This window comes from Antechinus flavipes, chromosome 4 (genome assembly GCF_016432865.1).
Source record: "Antechinus flavipes isolate AdamAnt ecotype Samford, QLD, Australia chromosome 4, AdamAnt_v2, whole genome shotgun sequence".
Classification (NCBI taxonomy): domain Eukaryota; kingdom Metazoa; phylum Chordata; class Mammalia; order Dasyuromorphia; family Dasyuridae; genus Antechinus; species Antechinus flavipes.
In genome coordinates, this window is record NC_067401.1 from 477,212,406 (window position 1) to 477,231,553 (window position 19,148).

The 19,148-nt window shown below is 54.6% G+C and overlaps 1 protein-coding gene across 1 annotated transcript in view; it reads left to right on the plus strand.

Moving 5' to 3' along the window:
- The first annotated feature begins 1,384 nt into the window (after positions 1 to 1,384).
- The window catches only part of TRABD2B (TraB domain containing 2B), a 212,781-nt gene continuing 195,017 nt past the window's right edge, over positions 1,385 to 19,148 (plus strand). The window contains exons 1-2 of the mRNA XM_051999752.1: positions 1,385 to 1,809; positions 4,890 to 5,450. Coding sequence (XP_051855712.1) covers positions 1,672 to 1,809; positions 4,890 to 5,450 — 699 coding nt within the window. The 5' untranslated portion in view covers positions 1,385 to 1,671. The remainder of the gene's footprint in view (positions 1,810 to 4,889; positions 5,451 to 19,148) is intronic.

Consider the following 19,148-nt stretch of genomic DNA (forward strand, 5'->3'; position numbering starts at 1 on the left):
TCTCCCATCTTTTAGGGAAAGTGGAACAAGATGTTCCCTGATAAGGAAAAGCAAATTAGACACAAGGTAGAAGCAATGAAACTCGGCCGCTACAAAGTTACAGGCGGGGACAAGCAGACTCGCTGGCCTAGGGCAGAGGGAGCTTCGGGATTCTCGGAGGCTGAGGAGAGGAAGGACGACATTCTAGGGGGAGGGAAAGGGCCGGACTGGAGGTGGGGAGGGTCTGAGCAAAGGCTGGCCCAGGGGCTTGGGTTACTGTGGCCAGGGAACGGCAGTTCCCAAACTCTCTGCTCCGAGGCCTTCCCCAGAAGCGATATCCAGCGCCGGAATCTGCTCTAGGGAGTTTCACCGTCACGGAGCCATGTTCCCCTGCTTCTCTCCCCGCCTCAGTTTCCCCGTTTGGGAGAAGTGTTAGCTGGGCCAGAGGATCTCTAAGAGTCTCCGAGCTTTTAAAAAAAAAAAAAGAAAAAAAAAAGGTGGTGTGTGCCCAGTGTCCTCTGCGCGCTCTCTCGGGATTCGGGGTCCCCGAGCTGCCCCCGAACGGAGTAGACTCTCGAGACTCCAGGGAGCCACCTTCTTTCCCGGGGAGCCCTGGGCCCGCGCGGGCTCGGGGCCAAGCGCGCTTTGGCCCCACGGTGACCGCGTCCGGCGCGCCCTCTAGCGTCCGGCCGGGCGCGCCTGGGGGGAGGCCCGGGACAAGGAGCGGGAGGCGGGGAGGGAAGGAGGGAGGAGGGGATGGGAAGTTTGGAAAGCGGCTGGGAGTTCTGCCTCCCTGGGCGCGCGCGCGCGTGTGTGAGTGTGTGTGAGTATGTGTGTGTGTGTGAGTGTGTGTGTGTCTGACACGCTGACATGCCTCTCAGTCCCCGCCTCGCCGAGCCCGTGAGCGGAGCGGAGCGCGCCGCTGCCCCCGGCCCGGCCCAGCCCAGCCCTGCCCGGCCCAGCCCGGCCCGGCCCGCGGCCCCCCAGCCCCAGCCCCTGCCCCAGCTCCGCTCCAAGCCCAGCAGCCCCGGGGCCGCCCCTGCCCGACTTGGCCGGAGCCGGCCCGGCCCTTCCCCAGCCCCGCGCAGCCCAACCTCGATCCTCCCGGGTCGTCCGTCCGCCCGCCCTCCCCAGCCAACGGAGCCGAGGGAGCCCCGGAGCCCGCCCGAAGCTCCGGCGCCGGCCCCGGCGAGCGGCAGCAGCATGGCGGAGCGGCCGGGCCCCTGAAGTTGGGGAGGGGGCGTCCGGGCGGCCCGGCCCCGGGGGGAGGACTGACGGCCGCTCGGCCGGGACCCCGGCGCCCCCGCCCCCAGCCCCGGGCCGCCCCGCCCCGCCCCCGCCCCGCACTTGTTCCGCGCCGCCCGCCAGCCCGCCCGGCCCCTAGCCCGCAAACTCTCCCCGAAGGAGTGAGGCGGTGAAGCAGGCAGGGAGGCGGAGAGCACTGAGCCCGGGGCCGGCCGGGCTGAGGGACGGAGGGGCAGGGACCCAGGCGCCCCTCCTCGGAGCCCGGAGCATCCCTGGGCCGGCAGCGGGGCTCCGGGCCGGGCTGGATTCCGAGAGGGGCTCCCTGCCCCTCTCTGCCCCCTTTCCGTGCCCTCGCTCCGCGTCCGCTCTCCACTCCGCGCCCTCGCTCCGCGCCCTGCCCCGTGCGCTCCGGACAGACTGACCGATAAGTGGACGAGGAGTGGCACGATGCCCGGGAGCCTGGCGGGACTCGGGCTGGGGCTGGCGCTCGCCTTAGCCCTGCTGCTGCTGCTGCTGCTGCGCGGAGCCTGCTCCCGGTCCGGGGAGCCTCTGGACGCCGCAGGACAGTGCCGGCCGCCTGGATCGGTGAGGCACCCTGCCCTCGCAGTTGCCGGGTCCGCGGGGTCCCTTCCCATTCCCCTCCCCCGCCCCGGCCCCCGGCCCCCATCTGCGCTTCGGTGGGACGGACGCTTTGAGCGAGGGCCGGCTGAGGACTTTTCCCCAACTTCTCCGGGCTCCTGGGCCAGCCGCACGGGGATGCCTCCCTGAGCTGCCGGCCCCTGCCTCCGACTCCCCCGCGCCCCTCCTAGACTGGGCCAGCAGCACAAAGGTGGCTCCCCTTCCTCCGCTCCCTTTGCCCGTCCCAGCCTTTCCTCAGCCTGGGCTAGCCTAACCCGGGGGTGTCTTCTCCGGTTCCCCTTTCTCCTAACTTCCCCTCCCAAATGAAGCCCCAATCCCAGCCCAAAGGCCGGCCTGGCTCGATGGGGCCCGAGGCTGTGAGCGTCCCGTTCCTCCTCAGCCTGGTTTCGGGACCGACCCTTTTCTCAGTCCCATTCCCCACACTCACAGAGCTTCTCCTCTCGTTGCCAATTCCTTTCGGCAGCCTCAACCTCCCGTGACCCGGACCTGTCTCCTCGCCCCTAGCGCCTTTCCCCTCCTCTCTTGCCCCAAACTCAGACCAGCTTCCCTCGCATAAGGGCTTGGGGGTGGGGGCTCTCCCCCCCCTCCATTCTTCCTTTCCAAAAACTTCCCTTAGGACAGGACTGGGAACGTCTCTCCTCTCCGTCCCCCTCCTCTCAGTCCCCCTCCTCTCTACTCCCCCAGTCATTTCCCTTCTGTGCCAACGGGAGGCAGTTTTCTTATTCCCCCCTCCCCCACCCACCTAGCTTCCCTTTCTGGCCCTGGGCCTGCCTTCTGCCCTTTGCTTCAGCTGGGGAAGAACGGACACTCACTCCTTCCATGGGTGTCTTCTCCCAGAACGGGAGGGGGTGGGGAAGGGAGGCTTCCAGAGGGAAGGACCCGAGCTGGGTAGGGGGCTAAAGCAGCCTGTGCTTCCCAGTGGAGTCCCGGGTCCCTTCCTATGGAGGCGCTGCCCTGGGCCAGACCCGGCTTTGGGCTTTTCAAATGACTCTGAGAGCTCAGTGAATAGCACATGGGCCCTGGGGTGAAGAAGATGGGGTTCAAGGACTGCCTCAGAGACTTACAGCCCCGTAACCCTGAGCAGATTATTTAATCTTACTGGATCTATGTCTTCCTCTGTCAGATGGGGCTGGACTAGAAGGCATCTCGAGTTCCTTCCAGCCCCGAATGTCCCGTCCTCTGGCAGGGAGGGACCTCCAGCAAGGTTTGGAGGGGACTGGTCTAGGAGAACTGCTGTAAAATGGGGTCGGTCGATCTCTGCCCGATTCACATGAGATGGTCGGCGTGTATACTAGGTGCTCCTGGAAATGGAGCTGTGGCTTGCTCCCCACCCCCATCCCCAACTCCCACAGAGGCCCTTGGACCCAAGATCCAAGCTGGATCACTCGGCCTTCCTCCCTCCCTTTCGGAAGAATCATGGGATTTTAGGACTTGAGGAAACCTTATGGGGGAGGAGGACAATGTGGGGTGTCTCTAGGTGGTGAAGGCCCCTACAGCAGAAAGGGCTAGCTCTAGGTCTGGGTAGTGCTGGTAGCAGAGTTAGGAACCGAGGCTGATGGATCCCCGCTGATTGAACAAATCAATCCTCTAGGCCCCAGACTGATGTTAGAAAAAAAATATTCTCTCTTCTCTCCTAACCCACATCAGTTCTGCAAAAATCCCCAGAGAGATGGAAACCATAAAAAGAAGGCAGACTTCATAGGATTAGAGTTGGGAAGCACCTCAGAGACCTACCCTTATTTTTCAGAGGAGGAAACTGAGGCATAGGGAGTTTACAGTAAAAATTGACTTGGACCTTAGGGCAAGAGAATTTTTTTTTTTTAGTGATGGAGAGAATATACACTGGATAAGTCACTTCTCTTAGTAACTCAGTTTCTTATTCTGTCAAATGGAAATAATTCTCATATTCCTTACCTGGATAGCTAATTTGGAGAAACATACTTTGTAAACTTGAAACTCTAGCAGAAATGTCCTCGGTATTATTTTTATTTAGACTGACAGTTGGCTTTGTTGCTAGAATGGCAGCTTCTTGAGGGCAGGGAACTGTTTATTTTCATCCCTGTCTCCTCAGCACCGACCACAGCACATGGCACCCAGGAGCGCTTTGTCAGTGTTTGTGGGTTGGATGATCAGTCCCCTTTTCCTTTGCTTGGCATTTTCATGTCCCCCAGTAGCTGCTGCCAATCTTCCCAGCAGCCCCGGGGAGAATCTCGGAGATTCAGAAGGACAAGCCCCCCTTTAGTGTCCAGTCTAACCTTTATCTAAGGTCATCAGCTCCTATCGCCTTCCTCCCACTTCTCTCTTCCCAGCTCATAAATGGGACCTAGATCAGCAGGGGCTTCATTTTGGAATTGTCTTAGCCCCCTAAATATGGGCGTCTTCTTAGAGATCCTCTACTCCCACCCTTTCACCTCCGATTTGAAAAGGTCACTCACTTTGCTAGTTAAGTTCTGGAAACCATAAAGAGCAATCGTCTAAACCTGTCTGCTCTCATGGGGGTGGGGTGGGGTGGGGCAGGCTAGGCCTTCCTCTCATGAGCCACCCTCCTGAGCCATAGCTGAATGATGTAGACCGAGTCCCTTTCTTAAGGCCACAGTTTTTCTATCTGTAAAATGGGGATAATAACATTTGTGCTGTGTACTCCTGAAGAGCAGGGGGATGTCTTCCTTTCTTTGCATCTCCACTGATTAGCTTAGTGGGTACTTAATAAGTGCTAATTGACTAGCTAAATGTCCTAAAGATCAAAGCACTTTGTACCCTCTAGTGAGCAATGGGAAAAGACATTATTTAACCTATGAAATGAGGATCTAAGATGTGTCTCTCAGGAGGGGGCTCAGATGAGCTAATGGGTTTTTTTCCCAAGGGCGGGGGCCATTTCCTCTCTGAGCTGCGTCTCTGTCCCTGGAGCAGGGTCTGGCCGCAGAAACCACTTCATAAATGTCTGTTGCTCAGTTGGGTGTTAGAGACTCGTCAGTTGATTATTCTGATGGAGCTCTCATCTCTTCTCTTTCCCTTGCCCTGGATAGCAGGGAGACCTGAACTCCTTTCTCTGGACCATTCATCGGGACCCTCCGGCCTACTTGTTTGGAACCATCCACGTTCCCTACACACGGGTCTGGGACTTCATCCCGGACAATTCAAAGGCAGCCTTCGAGGCCAGCGCCCGCGTCTACTTTGAGCTCGACCTCACGGATCCCTACACCATCTCGGCCCTGGCCAGCTGCCAGCTGCTGCCCCATGGCGAGAACCTCCAGGACGTGCTGCCCCGCGAGCTCTACCGGCGCCTCAAGCGCCATCTGGACTACGTGAAGCTCATGATGCCCACCTGGATGACGCCGGACCAGAGGGGAAAAGGCCTCTACGCCGACTACCTGTTCAACGCCATCGCCGGCAACTGGGAACGCAAGCGTCCGGTCTGGGTGATGCTCATGGTGAACTCGCTCACGGAGACCGACGTGCGCTCTCGGGGAGTCCCCGTGCTGGACCTCTATCTGGCTCAGGAGGCCGAGCGCATGAAGAAGCGGACGGGAGCCGTGGAGAGGGTCGAAGAGCAGTGCCATCCGCTCAATGGGCTCAACTTCTCTCAGGTAGGATCCGGCTTTCCCTTTTCCTAACTCCCTTCGCATTCGAGGGTTACTTTTTGGGGGTGTCCCCCCAGGGCAGCAGATGGAGGCCCTTCCCCTCCAGCAGAGGCCACGGCAGCAAGCTGCCCTGGAGGTGGAGAGCCTGGCCAGCCTTAAGGCCAGTGGGTGGCTGTGGGGCTGAGAACTGTGGTAGGAATGACTTTGTTGGGGGGCAGAGGCTGGTATCGTCGTTCCCGGGCCGCCGGCGTATGGAGAACAGCTTAGCTTGGGGTTTCAGCTTCCTGGGGGAGGGGAGAGGATGACTGTCTTCTGAATTTGGTTGCCTGGGTTCCCTGCCACCAGGAGAATGTTCATTTTGAGCCCTGGAAATGAGGGGCGAAGGTTTGAGTATATAAATCGCAGGAGCTGGGCAGTTAAGTGGCAGGGGCTACTTAAGCATGTAAGTCCTGGATGAGCTGGGGTGCAGACTGGGGCTCCAGGGACCAGGATATATTGGTCATTTATAATCTTCCCTTGTCCCCTACTTGGTTGCCCCCCGTTTGCCCTGGAGGAGCCTTTACTGTGGGGGCTAATGGAGACTGAGATAGCAACCGGCATTTCTGGGTTAATGATTCTGAGAGAATGGTGGGAAAAATGTGTAAGCTCAGGAACCCATTTCTGATTTTTGAACCCAGTTCAGGGAAGGTGAGGAACACATCACAGTGTGTCCTAAGAGGCCCACTTAAGGTCCTTACTGGGTAAACGTGACATTTGTTTCTTCACCACTTTGCTTCTCTGGTGGGCAGAGGTCAACTGGCTGGGGAAAGGAACCCTTCAGCCCCCCTTTTGATCTCGAAGCAGCCATTGTGGAGCTGGGCACAGTGCATGGGGCCCTCATAAGGTGAACAGGGCCCTTACCCCTCAACACAATTCACCTTGGTTAGGATAACACAGAAAGTCTGCTGAATCTGGGGCAAGGCCGTGATCTGGCAGAGGGGCTGGGCTCTGGCGGGGAGGTTACAGTCTTTTAACCGGGGAAACAGGGGAGGAAAGTGATCCCTCCTGGGGGAACTTGGGCTTTTGTTATCCCAGGGAAAAATGCAGAGTTTTCCCTGGGGAAGCAAAAAGACCAGATTAATTTGCTAGGCCAAATGAAAGGCGACTTTGTCCTGCATGACCGGCTGCCCCCCAGCTGGAGCCTGTGGCCAGGGCCGCGGCGGTCCGGCGGAGGTGGGTCACCCCAGGCCAGTTCTGGGCTTTCTTTGGCTCTGGAGTTCTTCTTAGGTGGAAAATATTTTGCCTTCTCCAGCTTCAATGAGTCCTGTCTCCTCCAGGCGTGCTTGGCCCTGATGGTTGTTTTCAACATCATGGAAACAGATTGAGAGTCAAAGGATGTGGTTCAGGTGTCGGTTCTGTAGCTCAGGAGCTGTGTGATTTTAGGACAGTTTCTGTTTCTCTTTGAGCCTCAGCTCATTTATAAGGTGATAGATTTGGATATGAAGATTTCCAAGGACCTGCTGAACTTAGAGTCCTCTGGCCCCAGGATGGCCACACAACTAGCTCCCTACCTGTTTTCCTGGCTTGGGGAGCCCTGACCTATTTGGGGCTCCTTGTCTATGGGAAATCCCTGTCTCCCAGCAGAGAAGGGATAGCGCTCACCCTAGAGGCTCAGAAACAGTGAGTTTTCCTCCATGAAATGGCCCTATGCATTCAGTGGCCTCCTTGAAAGCAGATTAGAAGAGGAGAAGAAAAGATCAGAAATGAGTGGAATCTTAGAAGAGGAGAAGAAAAAGTCAGAAATGAGGGGACCCTTGAAACAGAGATCAAGAAAAGGTCAAAAATGGGACACTCAGACCAAAAATGGGGGAAATCAGTGATGGGGCAGCTTTTAGATTAGGGAACAGAAATGGGGAGATCCTTGGAACAAAGGAGAAGAAAAAGTCAGAAATAGAGGGACCATTAGAATAGAAGCAAAGGTCAGAAATGGGGGACTCAGAACAGAGGAGAAGAAAAGATCAGAGAGGGGGGATTCTTAGAACAGAGAAAAAGAAAAATTAAAAAGTAGGAGAACAACAGGACAAGAAAAGATCAGAAATGGGAGGATCCTTAGAATAGAGAACAAGAAAAGGTCAGAAATGGGGGGGGCTCAGGACAAAAGAAAAGGGAAAATCAGAGATGGGAGCAGCCTTTAGAAGAGAGCGGTCAGAAATGGGGGGCCTTAGAACAGAAAAGAAAATTCAGAAATGGGGCAATGCTAAGAACAGAGGAGAAAAGGCCAGAAATTGGGGACAGAACAGAGGATAAAAAAGGTCAGAAATGGGGGGACTCAGAACAAAAGAAAAGGGAAAATCAGAGATGGGAGTAGCCTCTAGATTAGAGAACAGAAGAGATAAGAAACGGGGGACTCTTAGAACAGAGAAGATCAGAAATGGGGGACAACAGAGGACAAGAAAAGGTTGGAAAGGGGAACCCTTAGGACCGAGAAGAAGAAAAGATCAGAAAAGGGGAACTGGGAACAAAAAAAGAGGGAAAATCAGAAATGGGCAGCTTTTAGATTAGAGATCAGAGATAAGAAACGGGGCCCTTAGAACAGAGAAGACAATTCAGAAATGGGGCAACACTTAGAACAAAGGAGAAAAGCCCAGAAGCGGATGGTCCTTAGAACACAGAAGAAAAGGTCGGAAGGGGGGGAGGTCCCTTAGAACTGAGAACAGGGCGAGTCGGAGCCGAGCCCGGGCAGGTCAGAGCCGGAAGGGCCTCAGAACAGCAAATGCCCATCTCAGGGCCGGGAGGGGCCATCCAGCCCTCTCAGTGACCGGGGGGAGGGGCGGCTGATTCGCCGCAGGGTACAGATGGCATCGGAGGCGGAGCCCGGGCACCTCCCGGGGCACCCGGCGGCCCCTTTCAGGCCCCCCGGGCCGGGCTGCGGGAGCCGAGAGGGCCAGACGAGCTCTCGGCTCCCTAATCTTTGAAGCCTTCAGCACCTGTGGAAGGATCCGCCCGGGCCAATTTGTCCTGTTATCGTTCTGGAGCGAGGTGCTGAAATCCGCCCTCCGTCCTCGGGGCTGCCGGGAGGCTAAGGAGGAAGGCGCGATTCCGGGCCGGGCCGGGCTGGGCGTGCGGCCGCCGGCGAGGCGAAGCCCTCCGTGCGCGCGCGTGCTCGCGGCGCGCGTGAGCGCACGGTTTGATGTGCACATCTGCGATGCATTATTGTCCCAAAATATCTGCTAAGTGCATCAGATCCTTTATTTTTACTTTGCTCTCTGCGTTACTGTTATTGCAAAATATTTTGGGGGGTGGGAAAAAGCGGCTTAAAATAGCTGCTTCCACTGGGCTCTGGCTCCGGGTCCCGCACGGGAAGGCAACGGTTTTCCCTCCTGCCGAGCGGAGAATGGGCCGGCTCCGGGCCCGGGGCGGGGCTGCCCGGGTCCTCCTCGGAGCTCTGGCCCGCGGGCTCCAGCCCAGAGATTCCCTCTGCCCGCGGCTTGGGCTGCTCGGGCTCAGCTTCCAAAACAAACTCGGAGAGGTGACTCTTGTTTTTCATCTTCTTCCTCCCGTCCTTCCTGCTTCTCTCTCCCCACCCCCACTTCTTTCCTGCTGACATACCTTTTCTCTCCCCCAAGGCCTAAGGAAGCTCACACTATTTTGGCTCTTGGGGAACATTTACCGAGAAATCGGGCTTCTTGGTGGATTCGTCCGTTTGTCTGGGGCTGGTGAGCGGAGGAAGGGAGCCCAGAAGCTCGGAGAGAGGCCCTGGTGGCAAGAGTGCTGGGGTCCGTCCGCCCGCCCCTCCATCAGCACCTACTGTGTGCAAGGCACACCCCCCCAAAAAAGGGGGGAGCCCCTTCCCTTCAGGTTGTATAGTTATAGGCACTGAGTAGCTTCCTAAATGAGCAAAAGCTGCTTTAGGGCATGGGGCTGTTTTGGATCGTATCTTTCATTCCTGGCACATAGTAGGTGCTTAATGCTTTGTTTTGATTTGATTCCTCTCTGAGCACAAAACCTGGGTTCAAGTTCCACCGCAAATCCCTCCCATTTTAAAGCTTATTTCCTTTGATCAAAGGGTTGGGGTATCCCTGTAGATTGTGGTTTCTTAGGTTTTTATGATTCTGCTTGCTCTAGCCCAAGGAACCGTCCTGTTTCTCAGTTTATCCATCCAACAACTGGTAGTTAGGAGAGCCACCTGACTTACCTCACGGGCCTTCTGTGAGAATCAAATAGGGGCGTGGGTGGAGAAATACAGAGATGGAGAAAACTAAGGAGCCAGATGGATGCTACGGTTTGGTGTCCAAGATGTCATTTGGGACGCTGCACTGAGGAAGTCGGGGTGATTGGCAGCGGGTCACCATCCCCCCCCTCAGCTGTTTCCCCTGGCTGGCTTAGCAGGTGTGGGGGAGGGGCTGCAGGTGACAAGCCCTCCCCTCCCTGTCCTGTGTTTAGAGAATTAGATGAGAACCCACTGCTGCTTTGGGGGTTTCTTGGAGCTGTACGGCCCGCATGGCGACCTGCAGCTTGTTGGTTTTCCTCTCTTCCCCATTCCTTTCTTCCCTGGGAAAGAAAGGGCTGGGTTCCATGATGACATAGCACTTGTCCAGCTCCGCTAATCTGTGTTTTAGTCGCCTTGCTAATGAGGTCACGAGACTTAGGAGCCCGAGCTTCCCTTCCTTGTGACCCCGGTTCCATTTTCTATAACCTCGGGGAGTGGAACTCCATAATCTTCCATCTCCTGATTCAGGGGGTCTCTAGTTCGCCTTTGGAAAGAGCATTTGCCATCGCTGAGCCTCAGTTTCTGCCTGAATGAAACGAGGGGGTTTGTGTAGTTGTGCCTGTCTAGGATCCCTCTCAATTCTCCCATTTTGTCCCACGTTCTGAAGATCCTCCCCAGCTCTGATATTGTCCGTTCTGCGGGAGGTCCATCGCAGTCCAATGCTTGGTTCCAGGCTCCCAAGCTCCTCCGGGGTCTGAGGTTTGCAGAGGCCCGGATTCTGGTCCTTGGGGCCTTGGCAGCCTGGTGGGAGAGCCTGTGAGGGAGCTTCTCCCTGGCTGGGAATCTGTGTGGTGGTCTGAGGAGTGGGGGGAAGGGAAAGGGGAGGGGGAGGATGGAAAGTCTGGCTCATTGTCCTGCCCCCTATACCCTGGCTGGTATAAGGAGGGCCCTCCGTCTGGGCTTGGAGCAGGGGCTTCCCAGAGAGGCCACCAACCCACTCGTGGCTTTCCCACCCCTCAAGTTTTGTCCTGGTCAGTGGTACTCATCCCCAAACATGAGCAAATTTCAGGAATGAACTCACAAGAGCTGGGTTCGGATTCCTCCCGTGTGACCTTCAGGGAGTCTCTTCCTTTCTGCCTCAGTTCCCTCTTCTGCAAAAACAGGGTGAGAGGACTCAGCAATCTCTAAGCAGTATACTTAGTATTTAAGCAGGTGCTTAAGAAATGCTTTCTTCCTTCCTTTTTCTTTCTTTCTTCTCTTCTCTTTTTTCTCTCTTTTTTCTTCTTTCTTCTTCTTTCTTTCTTTCTTTCTTTTTCTTTCTTTCTTTCTTTCTTTCTTTCTTTCTTTCTTTCTTTCTTTCTTTCTTTCTTTCTTTCTTTCTTTCTTTCTTTCTTTCTTTCTTTTTTCTTTCTTTCTTCTTTCTTCTTCTCCTTCCTTCCTTCCTTTCTTCTTTCCTTTTTCCCTCTCTTCTTCTTTCTCTCCTTCCTTTCTCTCTCTCTCCCTCTCTCCTCCCTCTCTTTTTTCTTTCCATTTTCCTGCCAGCCCCACTGTTATGATCCTCCTCCTCATAACCACTACATATTATATACACTTGTAAGTGTCCGTTCTCTCCCTTCACAGGAAACTTCCTTGAGGTCAGAGACTGGAGGTTTTGTCTTTGTGCACTCAGTGTTAGAAAATGCTCAGGAAATGCTTGTTGACTGACTCCCATCTGGTCAGTGGCTCGCTCAGTCTGCATTTCAGTAATCCAGCCCCTGCTGGCTTCTGAGCTGCTCTTATTACCTCTCCTCCATTACCCTGGGGAAGGGGTGGGGGGAAGTGAAACAAGGAGGACTGTGGTCCCCTGGACTGGATGCACAATGAGGGCACCCGACGAAGGGTAAGGTGAAAAGTCCAGAATCCCCAGCAGCCCCGGACCTTCCCCAGGGAGGGCTGTTGGGGCAGAATTCCTTCCCCCTGGACTGGCTCCCCACTCAGCCCCACCCCCTTGTTCCCTGGGCAGTCTCCACAGCAGAGGCTTCTAGGCTGGTTCCCTTGCACAGTATCTGGCACACAGTAGGTGTTTAATAATTGCTTGTTTATTGATTGATTGGAAGAGATACCTAAATGACCTCTCCTTATAGCTGAGGATACTTAGGCCCATGAAGGTTAAGTGACTGCCATGAGATTATACTTATACTAAGTATCCAAACGATCCTCTGACTCTAGTCCGTGTTCTTCCTCTGCCTCTGGGCAGCTAGATGGCATAATGGAGAAGGAAGTCAAAAAGACCTGGGTTTCAAACCCTTCCACATATATTTAACCATGTGACACTGAGCGACTGTCTTTCTCCACACTGTCATCTTCAGTTTATTCCTCTGGCTATATCTCTTATTTAGATTATCTCTAGAGATAGGAGATATAGCCAGATGGTTAGATTATAGCACCTACTACCCAGGGTTGTTGGGAGCTTTGTTTACTCATTTGTGTCCGGCTCTTCATGACTCCATGTGGAGTTTTCTTAGCAAAGATACTAGATTGGCTCGCTTTGTTCCTTCTTCAGTTCATTTTACAGATGAGGAAACTGAGGCAAGCAGGGTTTAGGGACTTGCTCAGGTCACACAGCCAGGATGTGTCCGAGGTCACATTTGAATTCACATCTGGCACTTTATCCATTGCACCACCTAGCTACCCATTGTTGTGAGTAACAAATGCGTTCGTGGATGTAGAGGCTTTGAAAACCTTAAAGTTTGCTCTTATTATTTTTCCTTCTCTGGTCCTCAATTTTCTTTTCTGTAAAATGGATCTTGGTGAAAACCAAGTCCCATATGTTTTTATGAAGAAAGAAGCAAATCCTTCACCACCCCCCCCATCCTTCAAATGAAATGAGTCCCAGTGGCCACCAAGATGGCTCTAGGTTCTGACATCCTGTATTCTGTGATTTATTGGAAAAGAGATGTGAATTAGGGGCTGTCTCTGTCTCTGTCCCAGGCAGGACAAGGGACACAGTCCCACTTGCTGGCTGCAGAGCTGCTTACATTCTCATTGCTGACTTGATTTCTGAATATTATCCCCGCCATGGCCTTTTATGTCCGAGCTCCCTCCTGATGCACAGGTGGGGAGGGAGGATGGGGAAGGGGAGCTTCAGTCCTGCTCATGTTTGACAAGTTGCCTTCTTCCTAATCCTTGGGCTTGGAGATCCACTGGAGAACAAGATGGCTCCTGAAGCCAGAGGCAACTTAGCCTTGCTCCTCTCCCCGCTCTCCCGCGGATCTCCCCGGGATCTCAGAAGTGGATTCCTACCCTCAGAAGACAGATTCTGGTCCTGACCTTGGGAGGCAGGGCAGGTTAGTGGAGGGGGACCAGACCAAGAAGGGACCTCGGAGGCTTCTTCCTCCGAGGCTCAGGAAACAGCGATGCAGTTTTCCCCTTCATGCGGTGACTTTGTCCTTGTGGTTTTGTTATATCAGCGTAAGAAATGAAATGAAGATCTGGGGGGGGGGGGATTTTGTGGAAGCTGCACATGAAAGAAAAAGTTTAGAAATCAGAAGTGCATAAAATATCTACGGTATTGTATAAGATCACCCCCAAATTTACAACAAGGTATTGTGTGTGCCCCATAAAGGATACAGAGAAATTCCCACTGCTTTTCTGCTATGAAGGGAGGGCCACGATTTTTCCCACAGATTTTCCCAGATTCCCGGGGTGCCATGGCCCTGACTTCTTCAATGTGGAAAGGATAATTGTATTTTGATCACGGGATTTCAGTAGAATCACGTTTCCTTTGCTATCCTATGAATGTCATTTTGTGATTTAAAAACACAATTGTGTGAGAAGGGATATCGCCGGACTTCCCCGGGACTCCGTGACAGAGGCAAACCCTCTCATCTGATAGAAATAGAGTGTAAGTATTTTACCCAAGACCACACAGTCAGAGAGAAATAGCGCCCGGATCGGACCCCAGGCCCAGAATTTTCTCTCTCGTCTCACCCAATGCATCATTCTACCCTTGAATTCTGAACTCTGCTATTTAAGTGTTTACCTTGCTTGGATCTCAGTTTCCCCATCTGTAAAATGGAGATATGTTAGGATTCTTAACAAAGTGCTAAGTCTGTTGTCAAATTTAGCATCGTGCTCAGCAGTTCTCTGGTTCACTAATGTGTTTATTACTCATTGGAGTTCTACAAGATTCACAAGTTCAGTGGAGGAGATTCACAAGTCACAGCTCCCACAATCCCACTCTCGGAGGAGGAGTCAACCTTTGAGTTCCCACCTTTCAGAGATCATATATAAGGAGCTCCCACAAGCCAACTAGAGACTTTTGGGAGATTGAGAAGCAGGATTCAGTTGGGCAGAATGGGGGATTCAGAGAGAACTGGAGGCTGAAGCTGGCAGAGGCAAAGGACTAGCAACAGGAGCTCTTGGAGCCAAGGAGAGAGAGAGGCCTCCAAGAAAACTAACCGGGCTATTTTGGAAGAGACAATAAAAGATTGGATTTTAACTCCTGGTTGTATTTGAGGTGATTATTGATATGAACTGAAACCAAGACTGCCTCCAGAAGCCCCCAAGAAACCTGCTCCCGGAGAACGATTATATTTGAGGAAAGAGAACATTACAGAGATAAGAATACTTTTACGGCTACCTTAGAGGATGCTCATGAGCTGTTTTGTGAGTTTGAAGGCAGTCTGAGAATATGAGTTATTAGTTAATCAAATCTCTTCACTTTGTGTCTAGGGAAACTGAGGCATAAAGTAATTTTTAAAAACTTGCTCTGTTCCTGACGTGTCCTCCCTTGTCTCTGAGGCAAAAGCTTCCTACGGCTGCTCATGGGCCTGGGATGTTATACAGAGACTTATTCCTACGGCCTCAGAGGGTACCCTCCCACTCCCAGATCTTAGAAACCATCTCGTTGGAAGAGGAAAGGACTGGGGTCCAGAGGGGGGATTTGCCCGAGTCACCCAGCCAATAAGAGATGTGGGTGCATTTGAATTCGGTCCTTTGGTGGTGACCTCATTTTGGGTTCTCACCGGCTCTGTGGTTCTCTGACCTCGTGTCACTTATTGGCAGGTCGGCCAGATAGTAGGCGCTGAAAAAGCATCTGGACTTGGAGTTGGGGGCTTGGGTTCAAATATTAGCCATGCTGCTCACAGTCTGTGAGATTTAAAATCACTTAATGTCTCAGCTTTCCTCATCCTTCAAATGAAATGAGTCCCAATGGCCACCAAGATGGCTCTAGGGTCTGACGTCCTGTATTCTGTGATTTGTTGGAAAAGAGATGTGCATTAGGGGCTGTCTCTTTCTATCTTTGTCTGTTTCTCTGTCTTTCTGACCCTCTGTCTCTATCTCTCTTTGTCTCTGTCCCTGTGTCTCGCTCTGTCTCTCTTTGTCTCTCTGTGTCTCTCTATCTCTGTCTGTCTCTGTATTTCTCTCTGTCTTTCTGTCCCTCTGTCTCTATCTCTCTTTGTCTCTGTCCCTCTGTCTCGCTCTGTCTCTCTTTGTCTCTCTGTGCCTCTCTATCTCTGTCTGCCTTGGTATTTCTCTGTCTCTCTGTCCCTCTCTCTCTCTCTCTCTTCTCTCTCTCTCTCTCTCTCTCTCTCTCTCTGTCCTCTGTCTCTCTCTCTCTCTCTGTCTCTCTCTCTTTGTCTCTCTATCTCTGTCTCTGAGTTTCTCTGTCTTTCTGTCCTTCTGTCTCTCTCTCTCTATCTCTGTCTCTCTGTCTCTGTCTCTCTGTCCCTCTGTCTCTCTCTCTCTCTCTCTCTCTCTCTCTCTCTTTGTCTCTCTGTCTCTCTGTCCCTCTGTCTCTCTCTCTCTCTGTCTCTCTATCTCTGTCTCTGAGTTTCTCTGTCTTTCTGTCCTTCTGTCTCTCTCTGTGTCTCTCTATTTCTCTTTGTCTCTCTATCTCTGTCTGTCTCTGTATTTCTCTGTTTCTCTCTCTCTCTCTCTGTGTCTCTGTCTTTGTCTCTTTGTCTCTTTCCCTCTCTGTCTCTCTCTGTCTCTCTGTCTCTCTGTCTCTCCTCACCCCCAAACTAACTCAGACCTGGGCTCGAGCACCAGCTCTGAACCCCGGTCTTCCCCGCTTCGGCCTCCCTCCCCCAGAAGAAGTGTTCAGTTCAGTCAGTCCGCCTTTGCTGGCCGGCTCCCCCCGCTGGGCCCCAGGAGCTGGGCGGACCAGCTTGTCTGTCTCTATTGATGGGATTACTGGGCCCCCCCCAGTGCAGCCTTAATGAAGGTTGTAGGGGGGGCATCTTGTTTGGTCAGCGGCTGCTCTGGAGCCTTTGGAAGCCAGCTCCCCCCCTGCAGGCGGCGCTGGGCCATTCATCGGGGCTCTGGGGGGGCTACCGGATTACCTCAAGCAGCCTTTCTCTCCCCGTGGCCCCCAACCGGGGCTCGGCTCGGCGCTTGAGGCCAGCAGCTTGGAGGGGAAATGATGCCTTAAAGAGAGTTAACGAGATGGATGGCGTCCAGTGCCAGGGAGGACAGAGGCACAGCATGGAGGTTGGCTTTTTCTGAAGGGGGGACTTGCCCCTCTCCTCTGCAGTAAGGTCATGGAGAGACCTGGGGCTGCCCTCATCCAGTGGGAAGGAAGCTGGGGCCTGGCCTTGGCCCGTCAATTCTGACAGAAAGCCTCCGGGGCGACCAGACAGGGTCTCGACAAGCGTGTGCAGGCCCAGCCTCTGGTCTGGGCCTTTGGGCCTTTGGGAGGGATATGGGCCTTTGGGGGATCCGGGCCTTTGGGAGGACTGGACCTTTAGGGATTTGGGCCTTTGGGGGGTCCAGGTCTTTGTGAGGATCTGGGCCTTTGGGGGATCCGGGCCTTTGGGAGGACCTGGACCTTTAGGGATTTGGGCCTTTGGGGGGTCCAGGTCTTTGTGAGGATCTGGGCCTTTGGGGGGTTTGGGCCTTTGGGGGTCTGGGCCTTTGGGGGGTCCAACCTGCCAAAGATTCAGGCCCCTAGTCCTCCCCACTTCAGGGAGCTAATAGAGCTGAGGACATGATCCCTTCTGGGAAGTACTCGAGCCCTCCCAGCTTCCTGCTTCTCCCCCTCCCCGCCACTTCTCTCTAGTCACTTGCCAAGTCTGGTCCTTCCTGCCTCCTGAGCCCTTTCTTTCCCCAGTTGTAGGAGCCCAGAATAAGGGGGCTTTGGGAGGCCATCCCTCTCAGTCAGCAACAAGGACATGACGGGCCCAAACTGCAGGGGCAGCAGCTGGCAGAGGGGGTTCAAATACAGGCCCTTCGCTTCCTTGCAGCTTGCCGTGTGGAGGGCCTTCTGAGGCCTTTGCAATGGCCCGCTATGCGCTCTCTGGGATCGAGGTTTCTCCCTTCTCTGGTCCGTTCTCCACAGAGAATATTCCTAAAATGCGGGCCCTGCCATGCCGTTCCTTTGCTCCAGAGTCCCCTGTGGCTCCCCAGTGCTTCTCTCCTGAAGTACGGGCTTAGGACGCTGCAGGACATTTAAAAGAACACGACATTAATAATCGTCACTTATTTTTCTTTATAATGTGCTTGACAGTTTCCAAAGCAAGTCTCCTTGCAGCGGCTGCCCCCTGGGTCTGCACACTTCCTCTGTCATCCTCACCCTGTGTCATTTGTTAAAGCCGGGCTCCTCCCAGGCAGCCCCGGTTCTCTTCCGGAGGCAGGAACAACCTGCCCCTGGCCTTCTCCCAGCTCTGGTTTTCCTCCTTTCTCATCCCCTGCCAGCGTATCCCTGTCACCCGCGTGGGGATCTTACCCCCTTTGGGGGCAGTTTGCTGTGAGGGCGGGGGCTGGTATCCAGATATCGCTTCTTCCCTGCAAGGATCTGCTCACAAGCAATGACACGCGAATGTCCGTCGGTCGTCAGCCACTGAAGGCCTTCCTCCTCCTGCCGCGTCCCGTGACTCACCTTCCCTGAGCCTCCCCGGGCACTCCGAGCCGTCCCGGCAGGTGACCGGCTGCCCGGGGCCGTCACCCCCAGCTCCACAGGTTGGCCACTTTCTGGAATCGGCCCCTGTCGCCCTCTGACCCGGAGGACCCTCCGCGGTCAGTCCCAGGGGCCACTCGCTGAGATCCAGGGAGGATTGTTCCCTGTTCCCCTTTCCTTTTCCCTTTGCTCTCAGAGGATCCTGGGTTTCTTCCAGGGCGCCCGGCGAGAGCTTCTGTTTGCAGGTCATTCTGTTAGCATCACGCAGGATAAATGAAAACTGCTAAATGCAGCAAACGAGAACCATGTGTGGGGCCCTGGGGAGGAGCAGCACTCCGAGGGGGCGCGGGCTCGCCGGGGCCTGACGGCTGGGAGGGGATCGGGAGGAGAGAGAAGTAAATACGATGGCGGGCAACAGCCCAGGGTCTCTCTCACACCGATGGGGACCAAACTCAGAATCTCCCGGCGGTTTCCTAAACAAAACAGCCCCCGGCCGGCTGTTGCCCTAAATCCTAGTTCTGCGTCTCTGTGGAGGAGGCTGGGAATGACCTCACGCAGGTTCCTAGAAGCCCAGGGGCTCGAACAAGAAAACCCTCAGCTTTTAGGGTTGGGGAAACCGAGGCCCGTGGATTGATTAGGGCTTCTGCGAGGTAATGGCCGACCCACGGACAGCCTGCCCCCTGGCCTTCACCCAGCTCTGGTTTTCTCCTTTCTCATCCCCTGCCGGCGTATCGCTGTCATCCATGTCCGGATCTTACCCCGCTTTGGGGGTAGCTCAGTGTGAGGGCAGGGGCTGGTATCTAAGTATCGCTTCTCTGCGAGGATCTGCTCACAAGAAATGGTGCCCGAATGTTTGTCAGTCAAACCTATGTAGCTGCTAACTGGCTTCTCTCTTCCTGGGACACATACCTTGATCCGCCACCTTCCCTGAACCTCTTCAGGTATTCTGACCCTTCCTGGGAGGTGACCAGATCTCCGGGGTCACCACCTCCAAATCACAGGCCTCCCATCACGCAATGTCACCCCAAAGTGGTACGGACTACCTGGTGAGGTAGGGAGCCTCCCATCCCTCGCTGTCACCCAAAAGTGGTACGGACTACCTGGTGAGATAGGGAGCCTCCCATCCCTCGCTGTCACCCCAAAGTGGTACAGACTACCTGGTGAGATAGGGAACTTCCCGTCCCTCGCTGTCACCCCAAAGTGGTACGGACTACCTGGTGAGATAGGGAGCCTCCCATCCCTCGCTGTCACCCCAAAGTGGTACAGACTACCTGGTGAGATAGGGAGCCTCCCATCCCTCGCTGTCACCCAAAAGTGGTACAGACTACCTGGTGAGATAGGGAACTTCCCGTCCCTTGCTGTCACCCCAAAGTGGTACGGACTACCTGGTGAGGTAGGGAGCCTCCCATCCCTCGCTGCTGTGGCTGCTCAGAATGTGGTCAGTGGTCACCTCGCCTCTGCCACCGATCCTGCAGCAAAGAAGCCCTCGGCAGCCCTCGGGGCAGCTCTCGGGGCAGCCCAGGACGGCAGGGTGGTCCCAACTGTCGGCCCTCAAGCTCACACCGGCCTCTTTAGCCCCCGGCGCTGCCGGTTCTGCCCTCGGGAGCCCCCAAAGAGAGTGTGTCAGTCTCTCTCC